Source organism: Prionailurus viverrinus, chromosome E2 (genome assembly GCF_022837055.1).
Source record: "Prionailurus viverrinus isolate Anna chromosome E2, UM_Priviv_1.0, whole genome shotgun sequence".
NCBI classification, from domain to species: domain Eukaryota; kingdom Metazoa; phylum Chordata; class Mammalia; order Carnivora; family Felidae; genus Prionailurus; species Prionailurus viverrinus.
In genome coordinates, this window is record NC_062575.1 from 42,573,765 (window position 1) to 42,597,626 (window position 23,862).

The 23,862-nt window shown below is 44.8% G+C and overlaps 1 protein-coding gene across 8 annotated transcripts in view; it reads left to right on the plus strand.

The window, feature by feature from the left end:
• The window catches only part of TDRD12 (tudor domain containing 12), a 73,468-nt gene that overhangs the window by 40,761 nt on the left and 8,845 nt on the right, over positions 1-23,862 (plus strand). For 5 of the 8 annotated variants that reach the window (XM_047835680.1, XM_047835684.1, XM_047835685.1 and 2 more), the window contains 12 exons: positions 106-262; positions 725-852; positions 2,232-2,423; positions 2,673-2,801; positions 3,693-3,810; positions 4,487-4,626; positions 4,760-4,980; positions 7,650-7,749; positions 15,463-15,650; positions 16,411-16,621; positions 17,621-17,713; positions 19,569-19,741. In XM_047835680.1, coding sequence (XP_047691636.1) covers positions 106-262; positions 725-852; positions 2,232-2,423; positions 2,673-2,801; positions 3,693-3,810; positions 4,487-4,626; positions 4,760-4,980; positions 7,650-7,749; positions 15,463-15,650; positions 16,411-16,621; positions 17,621-17,713; positions 19,569-19,741 — 1,850 coding nt within the window. Of the gene's footprint in view, positions 1-105; positions 263-724; positions 853-2,231; positions 2,424-2,672; positions 2,802-3,096; positions 3,295-3,692; positions 3,811-4,486; positions 4,627-4,759; positions 4,981-7,649; positions 7,750-15,462; positions 15,651-16,410; positions 16,622-17,620; positions 17,714-19,568; positions 19,742-23,862 lie in introns of those variants that run through there. The other 3 variants (XM_047835686.1, XM_047835687.1, XM_047835689.1) reach the window with 3 other exon arrangements.

Genomic DNA, 23,862 nt, shown 5'->3' on the forward strand with positions numbered 1-23,862 from the left:
AAGTATTGTTTACTCTGTAGAAAGAGATGTTCTGCATGCTGTGCATATACTCTGTTCAATTCCTAACTTTTGTCCAAGATTATGTGAATTTGTTTGTCTTCGCAGCCTCTGGCAGTCATCGTGTGCCCTGGGTGGAAAAAGGCCCAGTTGACTTTTGAATTACTGGGGGACTATGGCATGTCCCCCAGGCCTCTTCACCCAGTGCTGTTAACAATCGGACTCCACAAAGATGAAGCCAAAAACATGAAGCTTCCAAGGGCTTGTAAGCATCTTCTTCAAGCTGTTTGGTTTTCCCTGCAGAGCACAGCGGAGCCCTGCCAGGCAGGCGTGTGTGATGATGCAGCCACAGTCATCACCGGTCCAGACCGCACTGTGGGTTACGGGTGGGCCTGGTGGGCGAAGGCGCTCTTGGCTTACAGCCGTTTCACTGAAAAAACGACACGATTTCATTCGCTTATCAACTCTTTATCGACTATCTCCTGTTAGATGTTGACTAAACTCCCCCCCCCTGCCCTCGAGGAGCACGAAACCTGGTGGGTGCCCAGGTATTTAACCAGATACAGACAGGTGTTAGCCTGGACGGGCGGGCCGCAGCCACGTGAGCAAGAAAACCCAAGGTTTTGCGTCCTTAGACGGCAGTTCTACAAAGCGTGTGGCATCTTAGCAAAGGAAATGTTGGAAAAACCTGTGAAAAATCTGAAGTGTTAATTTTTCTTAAACGTAGGTGATATAATTGTGACGACACCGCACAGCCTCCTGAGACTTCTCCAGTATCAGAGCTTGTTATTTCTCAGACTCTGTCACCTCATTTTGGATGAGGTGGAAGTATTATTCTTTGAAGCTAACAAAGAAGTAAGTATGGTGTCCATCGAGACGTCATTATCACTTGGAAATAGATATATATATGATGAAAGTCTCACCTGCTTTTAGGAATCTGGAAAAGCGTCTAGGTGGCGAGGAAGCCAGTTCATCTAAAAAAGTTTTCCCTTTAGAACTTTGATCATTGTGAAGAAAGAAAATTTGTCTGAAATTGTCTTCCCAAATTTTAAAGTTCTCTTTGAAGAGCAAATATTCTTTTCCAGAGAGGTTTTCTAAAATACCGATATTTTTGCGATTATGGAAACAATATGTTTTATTTTAGAAAATTTGGGATACAGAGAAGAGTACTTGAAAAACCCCAGCATCCGTGGTCGGACACTCAGAGCAATCACTCTTACTGTTTTGGAGTAATTCCTGTGTCAGTACCTACAACTCACAACATCAGGCCTTATTTTATGGCTAGTTTATAACTTGCATTTTCCAGTAAGCAGCATCATGAGTATTATTAGTAATTCTTCTACCGCACGATTGTTCACTGGACATAGGGAGTCCTGTGGATGTAACATAATTTTTTAAATGGTGTTATTTTTGGACATTTAGCAGTGTGTGTGTGTGTGTGTGTGTGTGTGTGTGTGTGTCTAAAGAAACATACATCTTTCTTGCGTGTTTCCCTTAGGATAAATTCCTAGGAAGGGGATTAATGGATCAAAGACTCTGAATTCTTATAAGAAGGCATTTCTTGGGCACAGCATAACACGATGACCACAGGCATTTCATTTGGGAGCAAGGACACCCCCAGGTTCAAGTCTGGGCTTTGTTACTTGCTGACTGTATGGCCTGTGCAGGGTTTCTGAATGCCTCTAAAGCCTCAGTTCTTATTTGCAAAACTAATATCCAGAATACTGCATCATATAGTTGCCTTTCTGAAAGCAGAGACCGATTTACGCTCCCATGGACAATGCGCCACCACACCACATGCCCTGTGGCCGGCTTGGTCCGGCTTTCATTTCCAGTCTCCTCGTTACATATGGTGTCTCGTGAGCATAATCTGTACTTCCTGGCTGACTTGTATACCGGCCACTCCTACTGTTCTTCTGTGAACTGCTTGTTCATTTTCTCTGCTTATTTTCTGTCGGCAGGATCACCTTTTTCTAGTCCATTCGTAGAACTTTTCATGTAAGGATATTAATTCTTGGTTGCATATGTCACACGCATTTCACCCAGATACCGTTTGTGTTTTGATTTTGTTTATACTTAACATTCTCTCCTTTGTAGTTTTCTTCTTTTCTTTGGAAAGGCCTTCTCCACTCTGAGAACAGAAAGTGTGCAATTCTTTACCACTTATGTTCCTGTCAACCAACTATTATTCCCTTTTGAAATAAAAATGAAATTAATTATACTAACTTTTTTAGATGTTCGCTATATTAGATAACTTTAAAAAAAACATTGACGTTGAAGAAAGGGAATCTGCACCACATCAGATTGTTGCCGTTGGAGTTCATTGGAGCAGACATATAGAACAGTTGATGAAAGAGTTCATGAATGACCCCTACGTTGTGGTCACGGCCATGGAAGAGGCTGCTCTCTATGGCAGCGTCCAGCAGGTGCGGGCTCGTGGGCATGGGGTGGGGGCGGTCAAGGGCTGAGGAACACAAGCAGGTAGCCTCCATTTCGTGGCTTAATAAAGTAAAATTTTGCAGCTTTCATCTACACGAGTCTGTAATCGTGTATTTAGATTTATATTGTCGTTCTATACGTTGTTTTCTGTTAAAATCCTAACTTAGCGATGAAAAGTGAAGCTGGGGCACCTGGAATGTGTTTAAAACCACACTGTTTCTGCCTTTCGTTACCAGGTAGTGCACCTTTGCCTGGAATGTGAAAAAACCTCTACTTTACTCCAGACTCTAGATTTCATTCCAAGTCAAGCACAAAAGACCTTGATCTTCACTGGTTCTGTAGCTGAAACAGAAATCGTGTGTAAGGTGAGCCTTCCACACATAAAATGTCTGTATTTTTTGTTTAAACCATGATTGAATCTCAAAATCATCAGAGAATTACCAGGTAGTTAAATATTTGTCAGGGGAATAAAACTGTACAAGTTTATCAGTCAGAGGAGGAGGTGGCTGGTGCTGCAGAGAATAGACAGCAATGAGAAAGGACAGCGGGGGTTGGGGGGTGCTGGGGGGGCCCGGAGGGAGGAGCTAAGTAGGTGGGACCATCCTTTCCATGGAAGCAGACATTCCCCAAGGAGGGTGTTTTGTGCTTTGTCGTTAAAAGGATCCCATTCACGAAGAAATGCCAGCGTCTTCTGTAGCCTCTGTTTAAAAAACCGGAGACAATAACACCAAGAGATCGCATCATATGGCTAGAAAAGCCAAATAAATTGTCTACAGATTTAACTAATCTAGTTCTACATAAGTTAATACTAAAATGTGTAAATGAAGCCAAATACAAATTAAAATACAAGAATCAGTATATCCACCTTTCAGCAATGATGAACTGGAGGTCTTGTGAAAAGATGTGATGTGTGTTGGCACATAAATTTGGTGTGTGTGTGTGTGTGTGTGTATACATGTATATCCACGTGTATAAATACACACATCTATATATGCGCGCATTACTTAAAAGGAAGGAAAATGGTTTTAGCAAAATAATGTTCGTTTCAGTTGAGCAAGCTTTTAGATACAAACTGTAGAATTTTAGAAATACATTTATTTAAACTTACAATCATCTTGTTCTTACAATTAGTGGATCGATGAGATAATACCCTCACGGATAATTTTAAATGTTTTATACTGGTAATTATTGATGGAACAGTTAACTTTAAGCTTATGTTCCTGACTGTGAACTGGCTTATTTGGTTTCATCTTTAGGTAGTAGAAAGCAGTTCAATATTTTGCTTGAAAATGCATAAAGAAACGGTTTTTAATTTAAAAAGTGTTTTAGAACAGTGGAAGAAGAAGTTAAGTTCTGGCTCTCACGTTGTGTTAGGTAAGTGTTTTAATTTCTACTTATGTTTAGAGAAGGCTGCTGAGCCGATGGGAATCATGTCTTCAGCTTATTTGAATATCTCGTCTCCAAATTTCTCATCACTTCGCAGATCTCCTGAGAATTTATTAGTAACGTCAATCCCAAAATGAAAGTTAAACTCTATTAAGATTTTGGTGTTGAGGCGAATGTGGGGGCCCCGGAGCACTCGTGGCAGAAGGCAACAGCCCTTAGCACAGACCTTGTCCCTGGGGCTGCAGGTTGAGGGCCACCATCTCGTTTGTGTGTGTGTGTGTGTGTGTGTGTGTGTGTGTGTGTGTGTGTGTGTGTGTCTGCGTGTCTGCGCATGCACGCCTCTGACGAAATCTGTCACAGATGGTTGTGAACAATGACATTAGAAATCTGAAAGTCAAACTGTAAGATAAGTGAAAAATAGATGGGCAGCCTAGATTTGTAATAGAAAGGGGCATTTTCCAAGCTAAAGTTAGGGAGACGACTTTTCTCTGGAATGTGATCGCGGGGCTGTGACATTTTGGGGGGGAGTCGGGGAAGGAGTTTGTTGGCACCTACTCAGTGAAGTGCGGTAGAGACACGTGTTGAGGTACGGTTACAGAATTGCTGTGTAGCGTCAGTGCAGGGAGCTACGCCTCATCTGTGGTTGTCGGATCCTTGTCTCCAGCCTTAACTGACGACTGCATACCGCTCTTGACCATCACCGATGCCACGTGCGTGATTCACTTCAGCTTCCCTTCCTCACCAAAGATTTTTGGTGGGCGTCTGTATTGCATGTCTGACCATTTTCAGAGTCCAACCGAACAGGTTTGATTAATTTTCGTTATCTCTAAATATTCCCCTGGCATTTTCTGTGCAATGAGAAATGCAGAGTCCGCGGGGTTTTATCAGTTAGACTGGGATGGACGACCTGCTTCCTTTATTCGCCCCCGATTTTAAGGGTTCTCCTGCAGAACAGGGAGATAAGAAAACCAAATCTGTCTTGCTGCTGACGGAGAGAAATGCGTGCCACGCGGTCGGGGTCCTGCGCTACCTGGAGCGAGCCAATGCCAAGATTCCCGTGGAGCTGTATGAGTTTACTGCGGGGGTTCTGGAAGCCAAAGAAGATAAGAAAGCCCGAAGGCCTCTTTGTCCGTATCTTAAGTCTTTTGGTTTTTGCAAGTAAGCCAGTCATTTGTTTAAAACCTTGAAATGTACAGTAAAGTGCACAGTGATATACTTTTACTGCTGGAAGACCTTTACATATGTACACACAGTACACACCACCACCCAGTCCTAGAGGTTCTCCCCAATCTGCCCTCCCCCTGGAAGTAACTGCCCCTAAGTATCTGTCAACATTGATGAATTTTGCTCGTTTCCCAACTTTATATAAATGGAACTGTACGTTTAGCTTACTATCTGCAATATTCATCTCTGTTCCTGTGTGTATTGGGTGGATTTATTTATCTGTGGATTTAATGGCTCGATACTCTATTGTATGAATATATCACAATGTATACATCCATTTTCCTGTTGATGGGAGAGCAGTTGTTTCCAGCTTTTGGCTATTATGTATGAAACTCCCCTGAACACTCTTGCACATGTCCCTTTGTGGAAACACGCACCCATTTCTCTTGGGTGTAGACTTTGGGATTGCTGGGTCATGGGGTGAGCGCCTGTCGAACCTTCCCAAGGTGTGTGACGGGTTCATGACCCCGTCAGCAGTGTGTGGGAGAGCAGAGTTTCTCCATATCCTCACCGACAACACGGTGTTGGCGGGGGTGGTGGTTTCCATTTGTATTTCCCTAGTAATTTATGATGTGGAGTGTCTTTTCATATGCTTCTGGGACATTTGACCGTCCTTTTCTTGTGAAGTGTCTGTTCAGTTCTTTTGCCCATTAAAAAAAATGTTTATTTATTTGGTGGGTGAGATGGGCAGAGAGAGTGAGGGAGAAACAGAGAATCCTAAGCAGGCTCCACACTCAGTGCAGAGCCCAGCCCATGGCTTGATCCCTCAAATCACGAGATCATGACCTGAGCCGAAATCAGGAGTCCGAGGCTTAGCCAGCTAGAGCCACCCAAGCGCCCCTCTTTTGCCAATTTTTTAAATTGGACGGGGCGCCTGGGTGGCGCAGTCGGTTAAGCGTCCGACTTCAGCCAGGTCACGATCTCGCGGTCCGTGAGTTCGAGCCCCGCGGCGGGCTCTGGGCTGATGGCTCGGAGCCTGGAGCCTGTTTCCGATTCTGTGTCTCCCTCTCTCTCTGCCCCTCCCCCGTTCATGCTCTGTCTCTCTCTGTCCCAAAAATAAATAAACGTTGAAAAATAAAAAAATTAAAAAAAAATAATAATAAATTGGGTGTTATTCTTTTTCTTACTGCTTTGTAGGAGTTTATTTATTCGACATACAACTACTTTGTCAGATATATGCCTTGAGATCTTCTCCCAGTTCATGGCTTGCCTTTTCACTGTGCTTTTAATTTTTTATTTACTACTTTCAATTAATTAACTAATTAATTAATTATGAGAGCAAGGGAGGGGCAGAGAGAGCAAGGGACAGAGAGAATCCCAAGAGCCAGAGGTGGGGCTTGAACTCCCTAACCATGAGATGATGCTCAGCCAAAATCAAGAGTCAGATATTTAACCGACTGAGCCACTCAGGTGCCCGCCTTTTCATTGTAAGTCTTTTGGTGAGCAGACCTTTTTAATTTTGATGAACTATTTCATGGTTACTATTGTTTAGTGTCCTTATGTAAGAAATATTTGCCTGTCTCTAGGTCATGAAGACATTCTTCTGTATTTTCTTCTAGAAGCTTTATGGATGGTTTCACACTTAGGTATATAACCTAGAGTGAGAATTTTTGTTTAAAGTGTGAGGTACGGGGCAAGGGTTACTTTTTTCCACGTGGGTAATCATTTGCTCCAGTGGCCTTTATTTAAAACATCAATGTGTTGTCACTCAGTTGGTGCCTTTGACATAAACCAGATGATAGCATACGTGGTCCGTTTGTGGACTGTGTTACATTGGTCTCTTTGTTCTTACACCGGCACCACACTTTCTTAAGTACTGTAGCTTATACTTTAGCAAGCCTTGGAAGCTGGTATGCAAATTCTCCAACTTTGCTCTTCATCAAGGTGGTTTTGACTTTTAAGTCCGCTCCATCTCCACATACATTTTGGAATAGGCTTGTCAGTTTCTTCAGAAACATTGTCTGAATTTTGATAGCATGTGTGTTGATACTGTAAATCAACTTGGAGAGGATGGTTATCTTAACAGTCACGGGAGCCTTCTCCCTGATTCGGACATGATGCCAGTGCTTGATCTGTGATCACTGGGACTGGGTAGGAGGAGTCTGGTATCTATCAGATAACTATTGACATTAACTTTTTTGAATTATGGTACATTAAACAGGTTATTAGTGGTAGTTTCTATTATGCCTTTAAACAGAATATTGACTTTTGAAACAGAAGCTCTGTTTTCTCAGTTTGGGTTACAGAGTGACTTCTGGTTTAGAGGTTATTAGTAGCCTTTGTTGTGGGTTGTGGGGATGAATTTCTGATTTCAGGGTCTTTGTTTTGGAAGTACATTTTGTTCATTTACAGACTGTCTAGAGAAATAATGAAGTAACTCTTGAGGTTTATTTAGTGTTAATTAAATTTTAGGACCCTTTTTCAGTAATGTGCATGTTGTTAGTGTCTAAAGTATTTAAAATGGTTACTTAACTTTAAAGTATTTGGGATAAAAGTTCTCTGATTTCAATTACAGATTAATTTTCCTGAAGAATACTTTAAAATACATTAAAATTACTGTTTTTTTGTTTGTTTTTAAAACCCGGTTACTTTTTTTTTTTCAGAGACAAAAGGATCTGTCCTGATCGACACCATATTAATCCAGAAATAGACATGCCAAGGAAATTATCCAACCAAACTCTACCAACATTTGGATACATCAAAGTAAGTTTTACTGAAGATCCTTTTGTCCAGTAATTAATGACCATTTTAATGAACGTATTCCATTCATAGGAGCAGAATAATTATGACGCTATTAATGTACCACCATTAATGTGACAGTAGCCATGTGTCCTTACGAGATGCCTTATTTCAAGACCCCAGTTTATTTAGAAAACCAACATCACATGGAGAAAATAGATAAACCAACCTCAACAATCAAAGGATTTTTTTTAGTTGTACTTTCAGAAAGAACGTTGTTTCCATTGGGGACTATTAAAAATAGTGCAGTGATAACTCATGTCTCTTCACGATATCCATGGTCCTTTGAGGAAATTCTGAAATGTAGATAAAGTTGCTGACTTAAGAGTTTGTCACTTTCTTTTGAATCCTTTTTATTTATTTATTTATTTATTTATTTATTTATTTATTTTTTTCCCAACGTTTATTTATTTTTGGGACAGAGAGAGACAGAGCATGAATGGGGGAGGGGCAGAGAGAGAGGGAGACACAGAATCGGAAACAGGCTCCAGGCTCTGAGCCATCAGCCCAGAGCCCGACGCGGGGCTCGAACTCACAGACCGTGAGATCGTGACCTGGCTGAAGTCGGACGCTTAACCGACTGCGCCACCCAGGCGCCCCTGAATCCTTTTTAATACTTCTTTTCTTCTTTTTGTTTTTAATTTTTTTTTGATGTTTATTCATTTTTGAGAGAGAGCACAAGCAGGGGAGGGGCAGAGAGAGAGGGAGACACAGAATCCAAAGCAGGCTCCAGGCTCCGAGCTGTCAGCACAGAGTCCAATGTGGGGCTCGAACCCACAAACCGGGAGATCATGACCTGAGCTGAAGTCGGACACTTAACTGACTAAGCCACCCAGGCGCCCCTCTTCCTTTCTTCTTGAGTTCAGGACTTCTTTTCACCTTCCCTTTTCCCTAAAGCAACTATGTTCTGCTCATTTGTGCCGTTCTGTCTCCCTAGTTCTGTTACCTCATTTCTAAGTTTTTCTGGTCTATGTTCCTTTATACATGTTGTTTATCACGTATGTCTCTCTCTCTCTATGTATATGTATATGTGTGTGTGTGTATATATATGTGTGTGTGTGTGTATGTATATATGCATATATATATATATATATTCTCTCTCCCTCTCGAGAGGATTATATATATATACGTATACACACACACACACATATACACACACATATATATATATATACACACACACCTGTGGGGCTTGAACTCACAATCTCAAGATCAAGAGTTGCATGCTCCACTGACTGAGCCAGCCCGGCTCCCCATTATTTTCTTTTTTTTTTAAATTTTTTTATTTAAAAAAATTTTTTTTTTTTTAATGTTTATTTATTTTTGGGAGAGAGAGAGAGACAGAGCATGAACGGGGGAGGGGCAGAGAGAGAGGGAGACACAGAATCGGAAGCAGGCTCCAGGCTCTGAGCCATCAGCCCAGAGCCCGACGCGGGGCTCGAACTCACGGACTGCGAGATCGTGACCTGGCTGAAGTCGGACGCTTAACCGACTGCGCCACCCAGGCGCCCCATTATTTTCTTAATTAACAAGAGGAAAGGTAGCTTGTTTTCAAGGTGAAGGGTACAGTTTTGATCTAGGTTGTGGATCCATCTTTCCCAGTGACTCCCCCATTATCTGTAGGGACTGTTACTCTCCTTATTCTCTTTTTTGTTATAACTTAATATGGAATTTGGTCTTAATACTTTGCTACAGCTCCTTTTCAGATAAAATATATTTCCCTTGAATTTTAGAATGTCTGAGTCAGGGGAACATTGATAATTTCCAAGTTTCCTTTTCTGCCGTTTCTTTCTTGTAATTAAAATAGGTGGGGACATAGTTTCTGAGATTGTGCAGATTTCCTGGCTCCATTTCCGTCTCCCACATGCATCTGGCCCTTCATCTCTGTTGTCTCTGGATGGATAGTTTGGAGACTTCCTGGGGCTCCAGCCTTCACCCACTGTTGGAATGGAAGAAAACCTGCCAGGCTCAGTTGCTCCCGTCTCACTGGCCCTCCCCCCACCCCGCCCCGCCCCCGCCCCCCTCCCCCACCCACGGTGTTTTCACTGAGTACCTGTAGCCGCTTGTGGACTCCTGTGTTTAGGCTCTTGCATGTGCTTCTTCCTGCACAGACAGTGATACACGCAGGCTTCGTGATGCGGCTGGGTTTGGCTCATCTGCTTATTTTGTTGTTGTTGTTGTTTAAATTAATAGATACTTTACTTATGTATTTTTAAAGGATTATTTTTAAGAAAGAAAGCACGTGTATGTGCACACTCATGAATCAGGGAGGAATAGAGAGGGAGACAGAGGATCTGAAGCCGGCTCTGTGCTGACAGCAGAGAGGCCGATGTGGGGCTTGAACTCACAGTGACATTGTGACCTGAGCCAAAGCTGGACGCTTAGCCGACTGAGCCATCCAGGCACCTCTAGATATTTATTTTTTAGAGCAGTTTAAGTTTACAGAAACACTGAACAGAAAATACAGAGTTCCCGATACCACCCCAACAGCTTCCCCTATTAGTAACATCTTGCATTAGTGTGGCACATGTGTGACAATAGATGAGTCAGTGTTGATACGTTTAGTTGTTAACTGAAGTCTGTAGTTTACATTAGGATTCATTCCCTGTAGCGAACATTCGGTGGATTTTACCAAATGCAGAGTGACACATGACTCTACATTGGTGCCACAGAACTCTTCAATGGCTCAGGACCCCCTTGCTCTACCCTTCCTCTCTTCCCTGAAACTCTCAGCAGTCGCTGATACTTTACTGTCTCATATTTTTGCCTTTTCTAGAATGTCATACAGTTGGAACTGTACCTTATGTAGGCTTTTCTGGCTTTTTTCATTTTTCAAACTGGCTTCTTTTTATCCCTTAATAGGTCATTTCTTTTTATTGTTCAGTATACCATAGTGTATCCATTCACCTTTTGAAGGACATCTCACTTGCTTCCATGTTTTGGCAATTATGAATAAAGCTATGGTAAATATTTGTGTGCAGGTTTTTGTGCAGACGTAAGCCTTCAATTCATTTGGATAATGACAAGGAATGCGATTGTTGGCTTGTATAGTAAGGCTGTTTTTCTCTGTAAGAAACTGCCCCACTGTTATCTGAAGTGACTGCACCATTTGTATTCCTACCAGCAAAGAATGAGAGGTCCTGTTGCTTCACTCCTCTCCAGTAGCTGATGTTGTCAGCGTTTCGGATTCTGGCCATGCCAGTAGGTGTGTAGTGGTACCTGATTGTTTCAATTTGCAGTTCCCTGATGATGTTTGATGTTGGGCATCTTTTCGTGTGCTTACTTGTCACCCGTATGTCTTCTTTGGTGAGCTCTCTGTTCATGGTGTTTTGCCCATTTTTTAATTGGGTTGTCTGTTTTCTAATTGTTGAGTTTTAAGAGTTCTTTGTAGATTTTGGATACCAGTCCTTTATCAGATACGTGGTTTGCAAAAATTTTCTCCTAGTCTTGTGGCTTGTCTTTTCGTTCTCCTTAGAGTGCCTTTTGCAGAGCAGAGGTTTTTAATTGTAAGGAAGACCCAACTTTCCACTTGTTTTTCTCATGGAATCATGCTTTTGGCATATCCACAGAGTCATCATGAAACCCAAGGTCTCTTAGATTTTCTCCTTTGTTATCTTCCTCATCTGCTTTTATTTTGGGGTCTGTGGGGATATTTTGTCGATTAGCTTTGTTGTAAAGTATGCCCCCGGTATTTGGTTTGCCATCTCATTGCTCTGTCTTTACATGGGGATTCAGAGTCAAAACACATGACACTTCACCACTGTCACCTTCCCAGAACCCCTCTAACCAGATCCTCCCTTTTAATCTGCTCTATTGAAGTTCAGTGTGCATACAGTAAAAATCATTATTTTAAATGTATAGTTTGTTGAGTTTTGAGAAATATGTACAATCATGTAACCACTGCCACAGTCAAGATATGAACATTATTATTGCCTCAGAAAGGTCTCTCCTGGCCCCTCATCCCCAACCCCAACTCCTGGCAGCCACTGGACTTGCTTTCTGTCACTAGACCTTTGTGTTTACTAGAATTTCTTGTAATGGAATCATAGAATACGTAGTCTTTTGAGTCTTTTCTCTGTTATTCAGCGTAATGCTTTTGAGATTCACCTTTTTCCTTATCGAGTAGGATTCCCGTGGATTGCCTGTCTGTTCACAAGTTTATGCCATTTGAGTTGTTTGCAGTTTCTGGCTGCTGTGAATTTCTGTGTTACAAATCTTTTTAGATCTGTATCTTCATGTTTTTTTGAGTGAGACAGTGGAATTGCCGGCTCATATGATTGTGTGTGTGTAAGAACTCGCCAAACCGTTTTCTATAGTGGTGGTACCATTTTACATTCTCACCAGCATTGCATACAAGAGTTCCAGTAGGTGCATATTCTCAATACATGGTGTTCTCAGTCTTTAATTTTTGCCACACCATTGCATTTGCACAGATAATCTTATTTGCGTTTCTCTGGTGATAATCTTGGACCTCTTTTCACTGCTCATTTGACCCTTTGTATCTCTTTTATGAACTCTCTTTTCACACTTTGTGCCCATGTTTTTGCCTATTTTTAAATTTGAGTTGTTGAGTTTAAGAGTTCTTCATGTATTATGGGTATCCTTTGTCAGATAAATTGCTAATATTTTCCCTCGGTTGAAAAGCAGAAGTTTTTAATTTTGATGAAGTCTTCTTTCTCACTTTTTAATTTTACATTTTGTGCTTTTCATGCCATAAGAAATTTTTGCCTATCCTACGATTGCAAATATTTTTCCCTATTTTTTTATTCTAGAAGTTTTATGGTATTACATTTAGGTCTGTGATCCATCTCAAATTAATGTGTGTGTGTGTGGGGGGGTATGGATAAGGGGAAAATTTTTCCCTTATAGATAAATGGTTGCACTAGCATCATTTATCATAAAGACCTTCGTTTCCCCTTAAATTACACTAGTACCTTTGACATAAATTAGGAGACCATATTTGTGAATTATGAATTTTTTCTTCTATTCTTTGGTCTGTTTGTGTACCCTTGTAAGGTGCCACATTGGTTTGACTACTGTAGCTTTATAAATAATCCTGGAGACTGGTAGGGAGGTCTTCCCAACTTGCCTGTCATCTTTAATATCCTTCTGACATTGAAAAATTTTAAAGCAGCTTGCTAGTTTCTACTTAGAAGCCTGATGGGATTTCAAAGGGCATTGCATTGAGTCTATAGATTAATATGGGAAGAATTGACAATAAGTATCTTAACAATACTGAGTCATCTTGTCCATTTACATGGTATAGCTATCACTCCATTTATCTAGGTCATCTTTAATTTCTCTAAGCAACGTGTTAGAATTTTCGGTAGGCTGATCTTGTACTTACTCTGTTAACTTTATCCCTCATAGGTCATGTTTTTGGACATTAATGTTATTTTTCTTTAAACTTCATTTTCTGATTATTTAGAAATGCGGTTGATTGGTGTGTCCTTACCTTGTATCCTGCGACTGTAGCAAAGTGAATTAGTTATGTGCAGGACTGTTGGTGAGAGTGGAGTCAAAACAGGCAGGGGTGTGACTAGAAGGGACCCTTCCGGTGTGCCCAGGACCAGGGATTTTCTGGGCACATGGGATGTTTAGTGCTGAAAGCAGGAAAGCCCCAGACAAACCAGGATGAACTGGTCACCCTTTCTGGAGGCCTCCTTTGGTCCACAAGCTTCTTTTTGCCCCCTCTATTCTGCCAACTTAATGTGTCTTCAGATGTGCTAATGCCATGCAAAGGTGATAACCACAGACTGCCACATCTGGGGCCTGGATTTTGTTCACTGTGTGTGCTGAGGTCTGTGAGGCTTAACACAGAGGCTCCTAAATTGGGAAATATGGGGGAAAAGAAACTCTCCCCTTTACTCCTGTCACCTTAAAACAATCATCATTAGCATCTTAGTACATTTAGTTTGTCATTTTTCTTTGTGCATCCTTTATTTCTTCTTAATTTTTTAAAATATTTATTTTGGAGAGAGACAGAGTACGAGCAGGGGAGGAGCAGAGAGAGAGGGAGACACAGAATCTGAAGCAGGCTCCAGGCTCCGAGCTGTCAGCACAGAGCCTGAATACGGGGCTCAAACTCGTGAACCGTGAGATCGTGGCCTGAGCCAAAGTTGGACGCTTAACCAAATGAGCCGCTCTTTGTGCCCTTCGTTGTGCATATTTTAAAAGAGTTGTCGTTGGTGTATATATTATGTCCTGCTTAGCTCTCGGAACGTCATAGCGGGCATATTGTCCGTACCACCGTGTGGTCACTGTCTGCCATCATACAGTGGGCCTCTGGATGTTGGGGGAGAAGGCTTCCCTGGCAGAGGCCATCTGTCATGCAGGAAGGGATGCCGGGCTCCCTGCCTGGCATGGCGGTGGGCCTGAGTAAGCACTGAGCGTTTATTCAGGCAGCTTCCTCCACGGTGCTGCAGAATGGCTGGCTCAGGACCCGTGACAGACATGCTACCTGTCCTCCTGTTGGGAGGGTCGGCAGTGGACAGGTGAGTCAGAAAGGTGACACGTGCTGTGGAGAAGGTGAAATGCAGCAGAGTCCCAGGGGGGTATGCTGGGTACACGTGCTGGAGGACAAGGGGCCTGTGGAAACTGTGGGCAGGGAGGGACTCCGAGGGGTCAGCTACACTGAGAGCCGAATGAGAAGAAGGATCCGGCCACGAGAAGATCTGGGGAGGATTGTTCCGGGGAGAGGAACCAGCGAATCCCCCCAGCAGAGTTAACATGGAAGTGTTCGTGGCACAGGACAGGGCTTGTTGGCAACGAGAGGGGGAGAATGTCCAGCAGTGGAGCCTGGGGGCGCCACAGAGGAGGGCCGTGGGCTGCCAGCCCCATGACATTGATCGTGAGGGGCGACCCTGCCCCTCCTCGCCTGCCCCTGCCTCCCAGTGAGCAGCACCTTCTCGGCCGGTAACTGTTCTGTCCTGGTGCCTGCTGCCGGTAGCTCGTGACTCCCCACCTTCACGTGGACGTTTTGCTCCGTGTCTAGACCGCCTTCTCCATGCTTTTGCTAACATACGTGCTCCCCGGCGTTGCTTCTCGTGCACTGCCCACCCTGCATACACTTGCCTGTGCAGAGCTGTCTTTCCGCTCGTGTGCCGGCTGCGGCACATCTGTCAGCCCGTGGGTTGCTGGGTGTCCCTCTAGGACATGGCTCGTCTCGTATCCCTGGCGCCTCATACACCGTAGGCCCTCGATAGGGTACTGCCTGTTACGGGAACACAGCTCAGAAAGAGCTCCAGACCCAGGGATGCTATTTAAGAACAACAAAGTGCAGTTAAGTAAACAAAGGAACACTTACAATTTATAATGAAGCTTTAAAGTAAAGAGGCTAACAAAGAACACAGCTCAGAAAGAGCTCCAGACCCAGGGATGCTATTTAAGAACAACAAAGTGCAGTTAAGTAAACAAAGGAACACTTACAATTTATAATGAAGCTTTAAAGTAACGAGGCTAACAAAGTCTTCCCGTAGGGTTTAAAGTGAAACCACACTTATTTGTGAGTCCGCTAAGGTTTCCTGTTGTTTGTTGGCCTGTTTCCTCGTTTGCATTTCCGTCCCTCCTGGCCTGCTTTGGGCCCTTCGGTCACGTGCTGATTTCGGCAGGTACCTTTTTTGGCTTAGATTGAGTTTGTTCTCTAGATATGTTTGCTGTTTCTTTTTATTCCCCCAGATAATACCCTTTTATATTTTGAATGCAACGCATTACTTTGGCCGTATAGTTGATAAGCACGTGGATCTTTATGCAACCCTTAATGCTGAAATGAACGAGTATTTTAAGGGGAACAGCAATAACACAGCTGTTGAAAAGGTGGAAAAATTTGGATTATATGGATTAGCAGAAAAAACACTTTTTCACAGGTAAAGGTCTATTTATTTTGTCTCTAAAAGTTGGGAAGCATTTGTCCCAGTGGTTTCGAATCCCTGTTTTGACCCGTGTCCATGTGACCCAGTGTGCACGTACGCAGCCTGGCTGCCGGCCGGGAGGGTGGTGGCAGCATCGCGTCCCCCCGCAGCTGCCTGGCACGGCGCCGTGCCTGTGACTTACCCGGCCCTGGGCTCCTGAGCACAGAGCGTGGAGGACAGCGTATCACTCACACACCGGTTCCTGAGCTGTCGCTCTGTGCCCCCTACAGGCACACTTACATCATTCCTGTAAAGCTGTAAAGTGGGTCCCATCTTACAGATGAGCAAGTTGAGCCCCGGCGAGGTCACCTAGATTATGTGACCTCAGCTTAGTAAATGGCATAGCCGGTGTTCCGACACCGGCAGTCTGCCTCAGGGACCTGCTCACGCCCGTGGTTGGCAGTCCAGTCTCCGCTCGGTGGAGCCTAGAATGAGAACCTTCGAAAGTTCACCTTACTGTGTTGATTTTCGTTGTGTTGTCAGATAAGGGGATTTACTCCATTCAACGGTACTACCCAGTTTTTATTCTTCTACGTACTTGAATTAAGCCATTCTGAGTGCTCGTGACAGCTCCAGTTAATTTTTATTTCTAGTTTGGAATAAAACTGTGCAGTTAGGGTCTTTTTATACGTTTTGGATGTAATGACTAGGTTGAGGCAAAGATTGTGTTCCTTTGGGATCTCTGTGTCAAACTGAAGCCAGTGTTGTTCTCCAGGGTTGAGGTGTTGGAGATGAGCCAAAAAGCAGACAGCTGGGGCCCGGACAGCGTCCTCGTCAAGTTTATAGACGAAGGCCGGACTGGACTCGTCACGAGACACCAATTGCTGCCTCTCCCAGAAAATTTCCACGCTCTGCCCCCGCAGGCGGTGGAGTTCATTGTTTGCAGAGTGAAACCCGCTGACAACGAAGTTGAATGGAACCCAAAGGTAAGTTATTTTGGCTCTTTGTGTCCTGTTGACTTTGAGAATATACACAGAATGGAGGTTTATTTGAGTGTAGGCAGAATGCGTCCTGGTCCTGGCCAGTTAACGCAGCAGTTGCTTGGGTCCCTGCTGGTGTGGGAATGCACTGACAGCCGCCGTCCCAGAGCCAGCTCCCAAGCCCCAGAGAACTGCCTGGCACCGTCGTCATCATTAGCGCTCACGGTCTTGGAATTGGTATAAAATATGCATTGCTATGCAATAGATTGGCTGTCAGCTCGAGAAGAAACAGTGTAAGCACCAGGCGAAGGCCCCTGGCAGATGGGGGTGGCCCCCCCGGGGGCCCGGGTGATGGATATTCTCTGGCCAGGCGGGGTAGCTCCCCTGCGGTTGGGACGATGGTCAAGGAGAGAGATTCTGGAAGGGACATTTCCTCTGGGCTCCTCAGGAGTAATAGCTAGCATGTCACCTCGCAGACCGGATGAGGCACTGAAGGTGAAGGTGCACGGAAGACTGATCCCACGTGGGCTCACCTGGCTGTCCAAGGCGGGTGGGCTTTCTCGGAGGTAAAATGTGCCTGAGAGAGTACTCAGGCACGTCTGGTCTGCCGTGGGCTTGCCTGAGGGAAAAACAGCCACGTGCCTGGGAAAGGGTACACGGAAGCCCGGGGCCCCTCAATTCCAGGGCGCTTCGTTCTCATTGAGCTTCCAAAGAAATGGGCATCCATACTTTGAAGACTTGTTCACAGAGGAGAGAGGATACTTGGCCACAGTGGGAAACATGCAGCTTGGGAGTCCAGAAGTGCCGTGTGCACTGTCCTTACCGAGCCCCACGGCTCAGTACCCTTGTCCACAGAGGGGCACCATGGCCTCTGTGACCCCCCTCACGGGGAGGTGGGAAGGCACAAGGAAATACACGGAACAGGTTTTTGCAAAAGTACACAGCATAAACGGGATAAGAGATTTTCTTAAAGCTTCAGATAAGTTACCTCTTTTACTTTTTCAGATCACTAGGTACATTCATCATAAAATCATTGGGAAATTGCATGATGCAAAAGTGATACTGGCTTTAGGAAACACAGTGTGGGTCGACCCAATGGTGAGTGTGTGTTTTTCTTTAAAGAAATCTGTGTTTGAATGGGCCCCTGAAATTATTCATATTATTCTAATTTGTGGCTTGAATAATTGTTTGCCTCGAATAAATGGAGGTTTTGGGGGATCTCTGTGTTAGGGAGAGTTGGTTTTTTACATATTATTTGGGTCATGAATTTGGTTGTAGATTTCTTGTATAAGAGAATCCTTTACACTATAACCCAGCACTCACGATGGAGACAGGCGTTTTGAAACTCTCCTTGCTCCATGTGACAGTCTCTGATATTTATAATTCTATTCCACTTTTTCAAGGTTTGGTTGTACACTATTAAGTCAGTTTCATAGTCCTCTGTCTCCACTGGTGGTGGTGGCCCCCACGTGGGATCGGTCATGTCGAGGATTCTTGGGCTTTCAAAAATAGGTTTTGGGGCGCCCAGGTGGCTCATTTGGTTGAGTGTCCGACTTGGGCTCAGGTCATGATCTCACAGTTAGTGAGTTTGAGCCCCACGTTGGGCTCTGTGCTGACCGTTCAGAGCCTGGAGCCTGCTTCAGATTCTGTGTCCCCCCCTCCCCATCCCCCATTCACTGTTTCTCTCAAAAATAAATAAACATGTAAAAAAAAATGTTTTTTTGAAAGGTAGGTTGAATTATGGTTACAGTTTCTGCCTCATTCCTTCAGCAAATATTTATTGAGCACTAATATTTACGTGTTAGGTCCTGTGTGGGAGCACTTGGCTTCTGTCCATGAACAAGAACTCCTACCCTGAGAACCCTGCTTTTCAATTTGAAGTTTTGCTCCATTGGACTTAAATTAGTATGATGATAAGATTTAAAGGAATCCAGTTCTTAAGAACTGTTCCACTAGAAGTTATTTTTATGAGACTGGAAAAGCCTTAACACTTACAACAAGAAGCTTGGGTATAAGATTTAGGGGTTCAGAAGAGAAAATGATTTTCACTAGAGAAGGTAGAGGTTGCCAGTTTAGGTAAATGAAGATTTGGGGTCTTCAGTTTCCGTAATAGTCAATATTCTGGTTGTTTAATGGAGAAGAAAAAATATGGAAACTTGATTAACTGATTTTGAAAACCATAGCTGAGAAAATGAAGAAGCTAAAACAGAAAACCCACCTGGCGTCTGCTCCCACAGCTCCGAAGTGTAGCGCTGTCCGCGGCTCGGTGGAGGGGAGACAGACCCCTACACCTGCTTCCTTCTCCACCCGGCCCAGCTCGGCCCCCAGTCGAGTGGAAAGAGGTGCCTGCGCCATTCCCAGGTGGGAATGTGTTCTCGGTGTTCACTTCGGAAAGTGCTCCCGCTGCTTCCCCTGCCATGAAAGGACCGCGCGGTCCTGGGTCTGCACCTCCCGTCAGCAGGAATCAGGATGTTGCAGAACTTCATATTCTATCCACATTAAAATTGATGAGAGTATTTTGGTCGCAGGAAAAAACCCAGTGGAGGAAACTGTCCAGAACATGGGACTTAGGGCCTTGGCGTAGCCCCTCTCTGGGCGCCAAAGTCTCCGAGCCTTGGGGTAGGCTCCTTGTTAGGAGAGGTGAAAATACTCAAGTAATTAAGTTAGAAAGTTAGAAAGTAAGAGTTGTGTGTGTGGTCCTTGCATTATAGATTGGTCTCATCTGGGGGTTTTACTCCAGGATTCAGTTTTGGGCCTCCCAACCCCAGACCTCACCATACTTCTGCAGTGTGGGGGCAGGTTCTGGAAGCATCTCACGTGTGACTTCTGATGCGGCAGAGGGAGGCCCATGTGCACCAAACATTGCACGGTGAATCGCGGGGTCACCGAGAGCATGTTTGATTTAAAAGTTCACGGTGTGATTCCTGCAAATGTGCTTTTTCTTTGATTCAAGGTGCACATTACAAAACTGTCAAATCTGAAAACTTCTGTCATTGATTATAACGTTCGTGCTGAAATTCTGTCAATGGGAATGGGCATTGACAACTCAGAGCATATGGAATGCCTGAAGACGTTACAGGAAGGAGCTAAAACACCACCCGGTGAAGAAAGCTTAAGCCAAGCCCCGTAAGTGGACTTTTTTTTTTTTTTAACTTGAGAGACAGAGTGTGTGTGAGCAGGGGAGAGGGAGGGAGGGAGGGAGAGGGGGAGAGAGAGAGAGAGAGAGAGAGAGAGAGAGAATGAATCCCAAGCGTGGAGCCCGACGCGGGGCTCAAATCCCACAACCCTGGGATCACAGTGAGCCAAAATCAAGAGTCGGATGCTCAGCTGATTGAGGCACCAGGCACCCTTGTAAGTGGATTTTTGTCTCCCTTTTGGAAGAGCTGTTTTTGGGGACTATAACTCACAAGTGTTCGAGATTTTTTCTTTCTTTCTTTCTCTCTCTCTTTTTTTTTTTGAAAGTTGACTAGGTTACTGAGTCTCCATGTTTCTATCGCTCAGCTTCGATAATTTCTCAGACTTGGGAATCTTATTTTATCCACACCCCAATGCCCATTTTTTTGCTTTGGGTGGAATATTATAAAACAGATGCCAGACGTATTGTTTTACCTGTATCTCTTGCCAAATCAGCTTTTGTTATCTTTTCTCCTGACTGCACACACACAGAACAGTATATACACCGTAAGTGTAGTTTGGTGGGCTTTCTGAACACAGAAGCCAAGCCTGAATCAGAAAGAGGGCGTGAGTCCGTGCCACCCCCTGCCCCCTCCCTGAGGGCAGCTGCCACCCTGACCTGGAAGAGCATGGATCGCTCTACCCTGATTTGTACTTTGTTCGAAGGGAGTCAAGCAGTATGTCTCTGGTCTGGCTTCTTGGGCTGGGCACAGCTTGTGAAATCCATCCGTGTTGTGCATGTGGCTGTAGGTCGTAAAATCTTAACTGCCACATGACATTCCATCGTGTGAATGTACTGTAGTTTGTTCACCCCGCCTGCTGTTGGTGGGAGGAATCTCCCCGCTCTGAGCCGCTTCTGGTGGTGGTTAAGACACATTCTCCTGCCTGTGTTTTGGTGCATGTATAGGTGTTGCTCCTTGAGGCTGGTATTTTGCAATCTGTGTGTGTTGTGTGAATGAGCCCGGGTTGCATCGTTTTCACTTCTCTTCCTTTTATGCAAATATACCTGAAAAAAAACCAAACTTGGATTCTTCGACACTTTGTGGGACTGTTGTTTTCCTCTACCCAAAATTCCTTGACTTCCTGCCTCTGAGACTCCATCACAGCCCACACACCCCGCCACGTAAACGGGACAGTCTGTGTGTCTGGTAAACATCAACGTCCCACAACTTCACCCTCACATTTGTTTGGCTTTCTTAACGTCAGGACAGAGTTACTTTGTACTCTTTCAGTTTAATTTTTGTGCCTGTGCGCCTTTTAAAAATCCATTTTTTAAGGGCAGTTGGCACCTTCATTTCTATTCATCCTCTCCTTCATGAATAAAAGGACCAGTAACTGCTTTCCATCTTTTCCTAGTGTAGGGCTTTCTTTCCCTGTTTTTTTTTTCCAGAAGAAATAGATAAGCTTGACATTGTAGGGTGTAGTCTTTATTATAACCAAGATTAGAGACATAATCTGATTTTTTTTTCAGATGGGCTTTAAAAAAATTTTTTTTAATGTTTATTTACTTTTTGAGAGAGAGAAACAGAGTGTGATTGGGGGAGGGGCAGAGAAAGAGGGAGGGAGGCACAGAATCTGAAGCAGGATCCAGGCTCTGCATTATCAGCACAGAGCTCAACGTGGGGCTCAAACCCACGAACCAGGGGATCGTGACCTGAGCTGAAGTCGGATGCTTAACTGACTGAGCCACCCAGGTTGCCCCAGGGCTTTTTTTTTTTTTTTTTTTTTTAATTTTTGAGAGGGAGAGCAGGCGCATGAGTGGGGGAGGGACAGGGATCGAGGGAAAAAGAATCCCAAGCAGGCTCTTCCGCATTGTCAGCACAGGGCCTATCGTAGGGCTCAATCTCTCTCTCTCTCTGTCTCTCTCTGTCTCTGTCTCTCTCTCTCTCTCTGTCTCTCTTTCTCTCTCTCTCTCTCTCACACACACACAAACACACACACACACACACACACACACACACACACACACACACACACAAAGAAAGGAAAAACTGGAATTGCTGAGGCAGAGTTAAAGCTGCTGCCCAGTAGTGTTCCAGACTGGGAGGCCCAGTTTACACTTCCACAGGCAGAGGATGAGAGACTGTGGAAGTCACTGGGAAAGTACCTGGCACCCCCGTGGGGAAGGATGGACTCATCAGGAAGAACGTTGCAGCCACCTGGTGGAAAAGTGGGCAGAAGACTGAGCACCTGAGCAGACACTTTACAACGTCTAACTAATGAATTGCTCAGTAATGAATATGTGAAAGGGTGCCCAAACTCCCTAGTCTTCACAGAAATGCAGATTAAAGCCACCGTGTGATAATAGCACTTCATACCCGCCCCCCCCCCCAAGTGAGGGAAAGAAAATACCAGGTGTTGGTTAGGCTGTGAAGTAACAAAAGGCTTTTAGAAACTTGACTAGAATGTTGTTATTACGTCTAAAAAATTAACAGTCATTTCCAAAATTGCATGTGTTTCTTATTGTGTTAAAATATGCATAACAGAATTTCTCAGGTTTTTTTTTTTTAAGTTGTGAAATACACATAAAACCTGTCGTGCTCTTCGAGGCATCCAGAAGTACATTCACAGGAATGTTACAGGAGGGCGGGAGAGACTCCGGTTCTGGCTTCCCAGTGGAAGAAAGGATCTCGCAAACAACAGACAGCAAAGGGATAGAGTTTATTGAGGGGAAGTACAAAGCTGTCAAAAGTGAGGGGTCCCGACTGGGGAGCCACCGAGGATTTTTGCCCCTGACTTTTTATTGGGACCTTATCAGAAAGTCTGTGAGACTCCTCTCCTGGCCCCTAGTCCAGGCAGGTCTGGAATACCTTTTTCCCTCCCCCCCGCCCCCCCAAATCCCACCGCCTCTTCAGCCTCCCACTTGCAGCTGCAGCCTGCCTCCCTGAGGGTCGAGGGTCGAGGGTCGAGGGTCGCTGATCGACCCCTGCCTGATGTTAACGTTCCCTGCTCATAACCACCACCACCGTCCACCTCCAGAACGTTTTCATCTCCCCGAACGGAAACCCTGTCCCCACGAAACTCTAACTCCCATCCCTGCCCCCACGGCCCCTGGAGACCTTCATTCTGCTTTCTGTTACTCGGCCTATTCTGGGCACCCCGTATCAATGGGACGATGCAACGTGGGGCCTTTCGTGTCTGGTTCAGCTCACCCCGTGTGAAGTTTCCAGGGCTCACCCACATTGCAGCACGTATCCGGATTTCCGTCCTTTTTAAGGCTGACGAATATTCCACTGTGTGGATAGACCCCATTTTGTTTGTCCTTTCATCTGTCAGTGGACGTTTGGCTGTTGTGAGTAGTGCTGCTGTGAACATGGCCGTACAAACCTCTGTTGAAGTCCCTGCTTTCACTTCTTCCTGGGTTACACCCAGAAGTGGCATTGCTGGATCATACGGTAATTCCGTGGTTCATTTTCTTCAACTGCCGAACTGTTTCCCACACCAGCTGCTCCACTTGACGTTCCCAGCAGCGATGCACGAAGGTTCCCGTTTTCTTCAAATCCTTGCCTAGAAATTAGCCCAAGGTGAAGGCTTGAGGTCTCCTCAGGACGTTTCTGAACACGCATCTTGCCTCGGTATGCGTGTGGCTTTCTGCCCCTGAGTGCTCTGGTTGTGAATGTCCTGATTTCCTAGTGTCACCCAGCTTCTCCTCTGGGCCTTAGGTGGCCTGTGGTCTGCTGGGTCCCTGATCCCTTCCCCTCAGCGTCTGTGGGCTTGTGGTCTCCTTTTCTGAGCAGTGCCCGCCATTTTCCGTCTGTGTTCCAAGTTTGGTCCCTCAGGTCCCCCACCGGACAGGTCAGAGTGGACCACACAGTAATCTGTGAGTCAAGTCTGCCCTGTTACCTCTGGTTTAAGGTGGGGATGGGAATCGGGCTGCTGCTTGCCCAAAGCAAGACCACCACACCGTGGCGGGTGGGCCAAGGGCTGGTTGAAATGCCAAAGGCCCTTCCTCCAGTTTTGAAGCTGGCTTTTTCTTCATCGGGCGTTTGCTTTGTTGCTGTTAACCTTTGGGTGTTAGCTCCTGGAAAGTTGGTTCCAACAGCACCTGGTGGTGCTTTCAGGGCTTCTGTGGG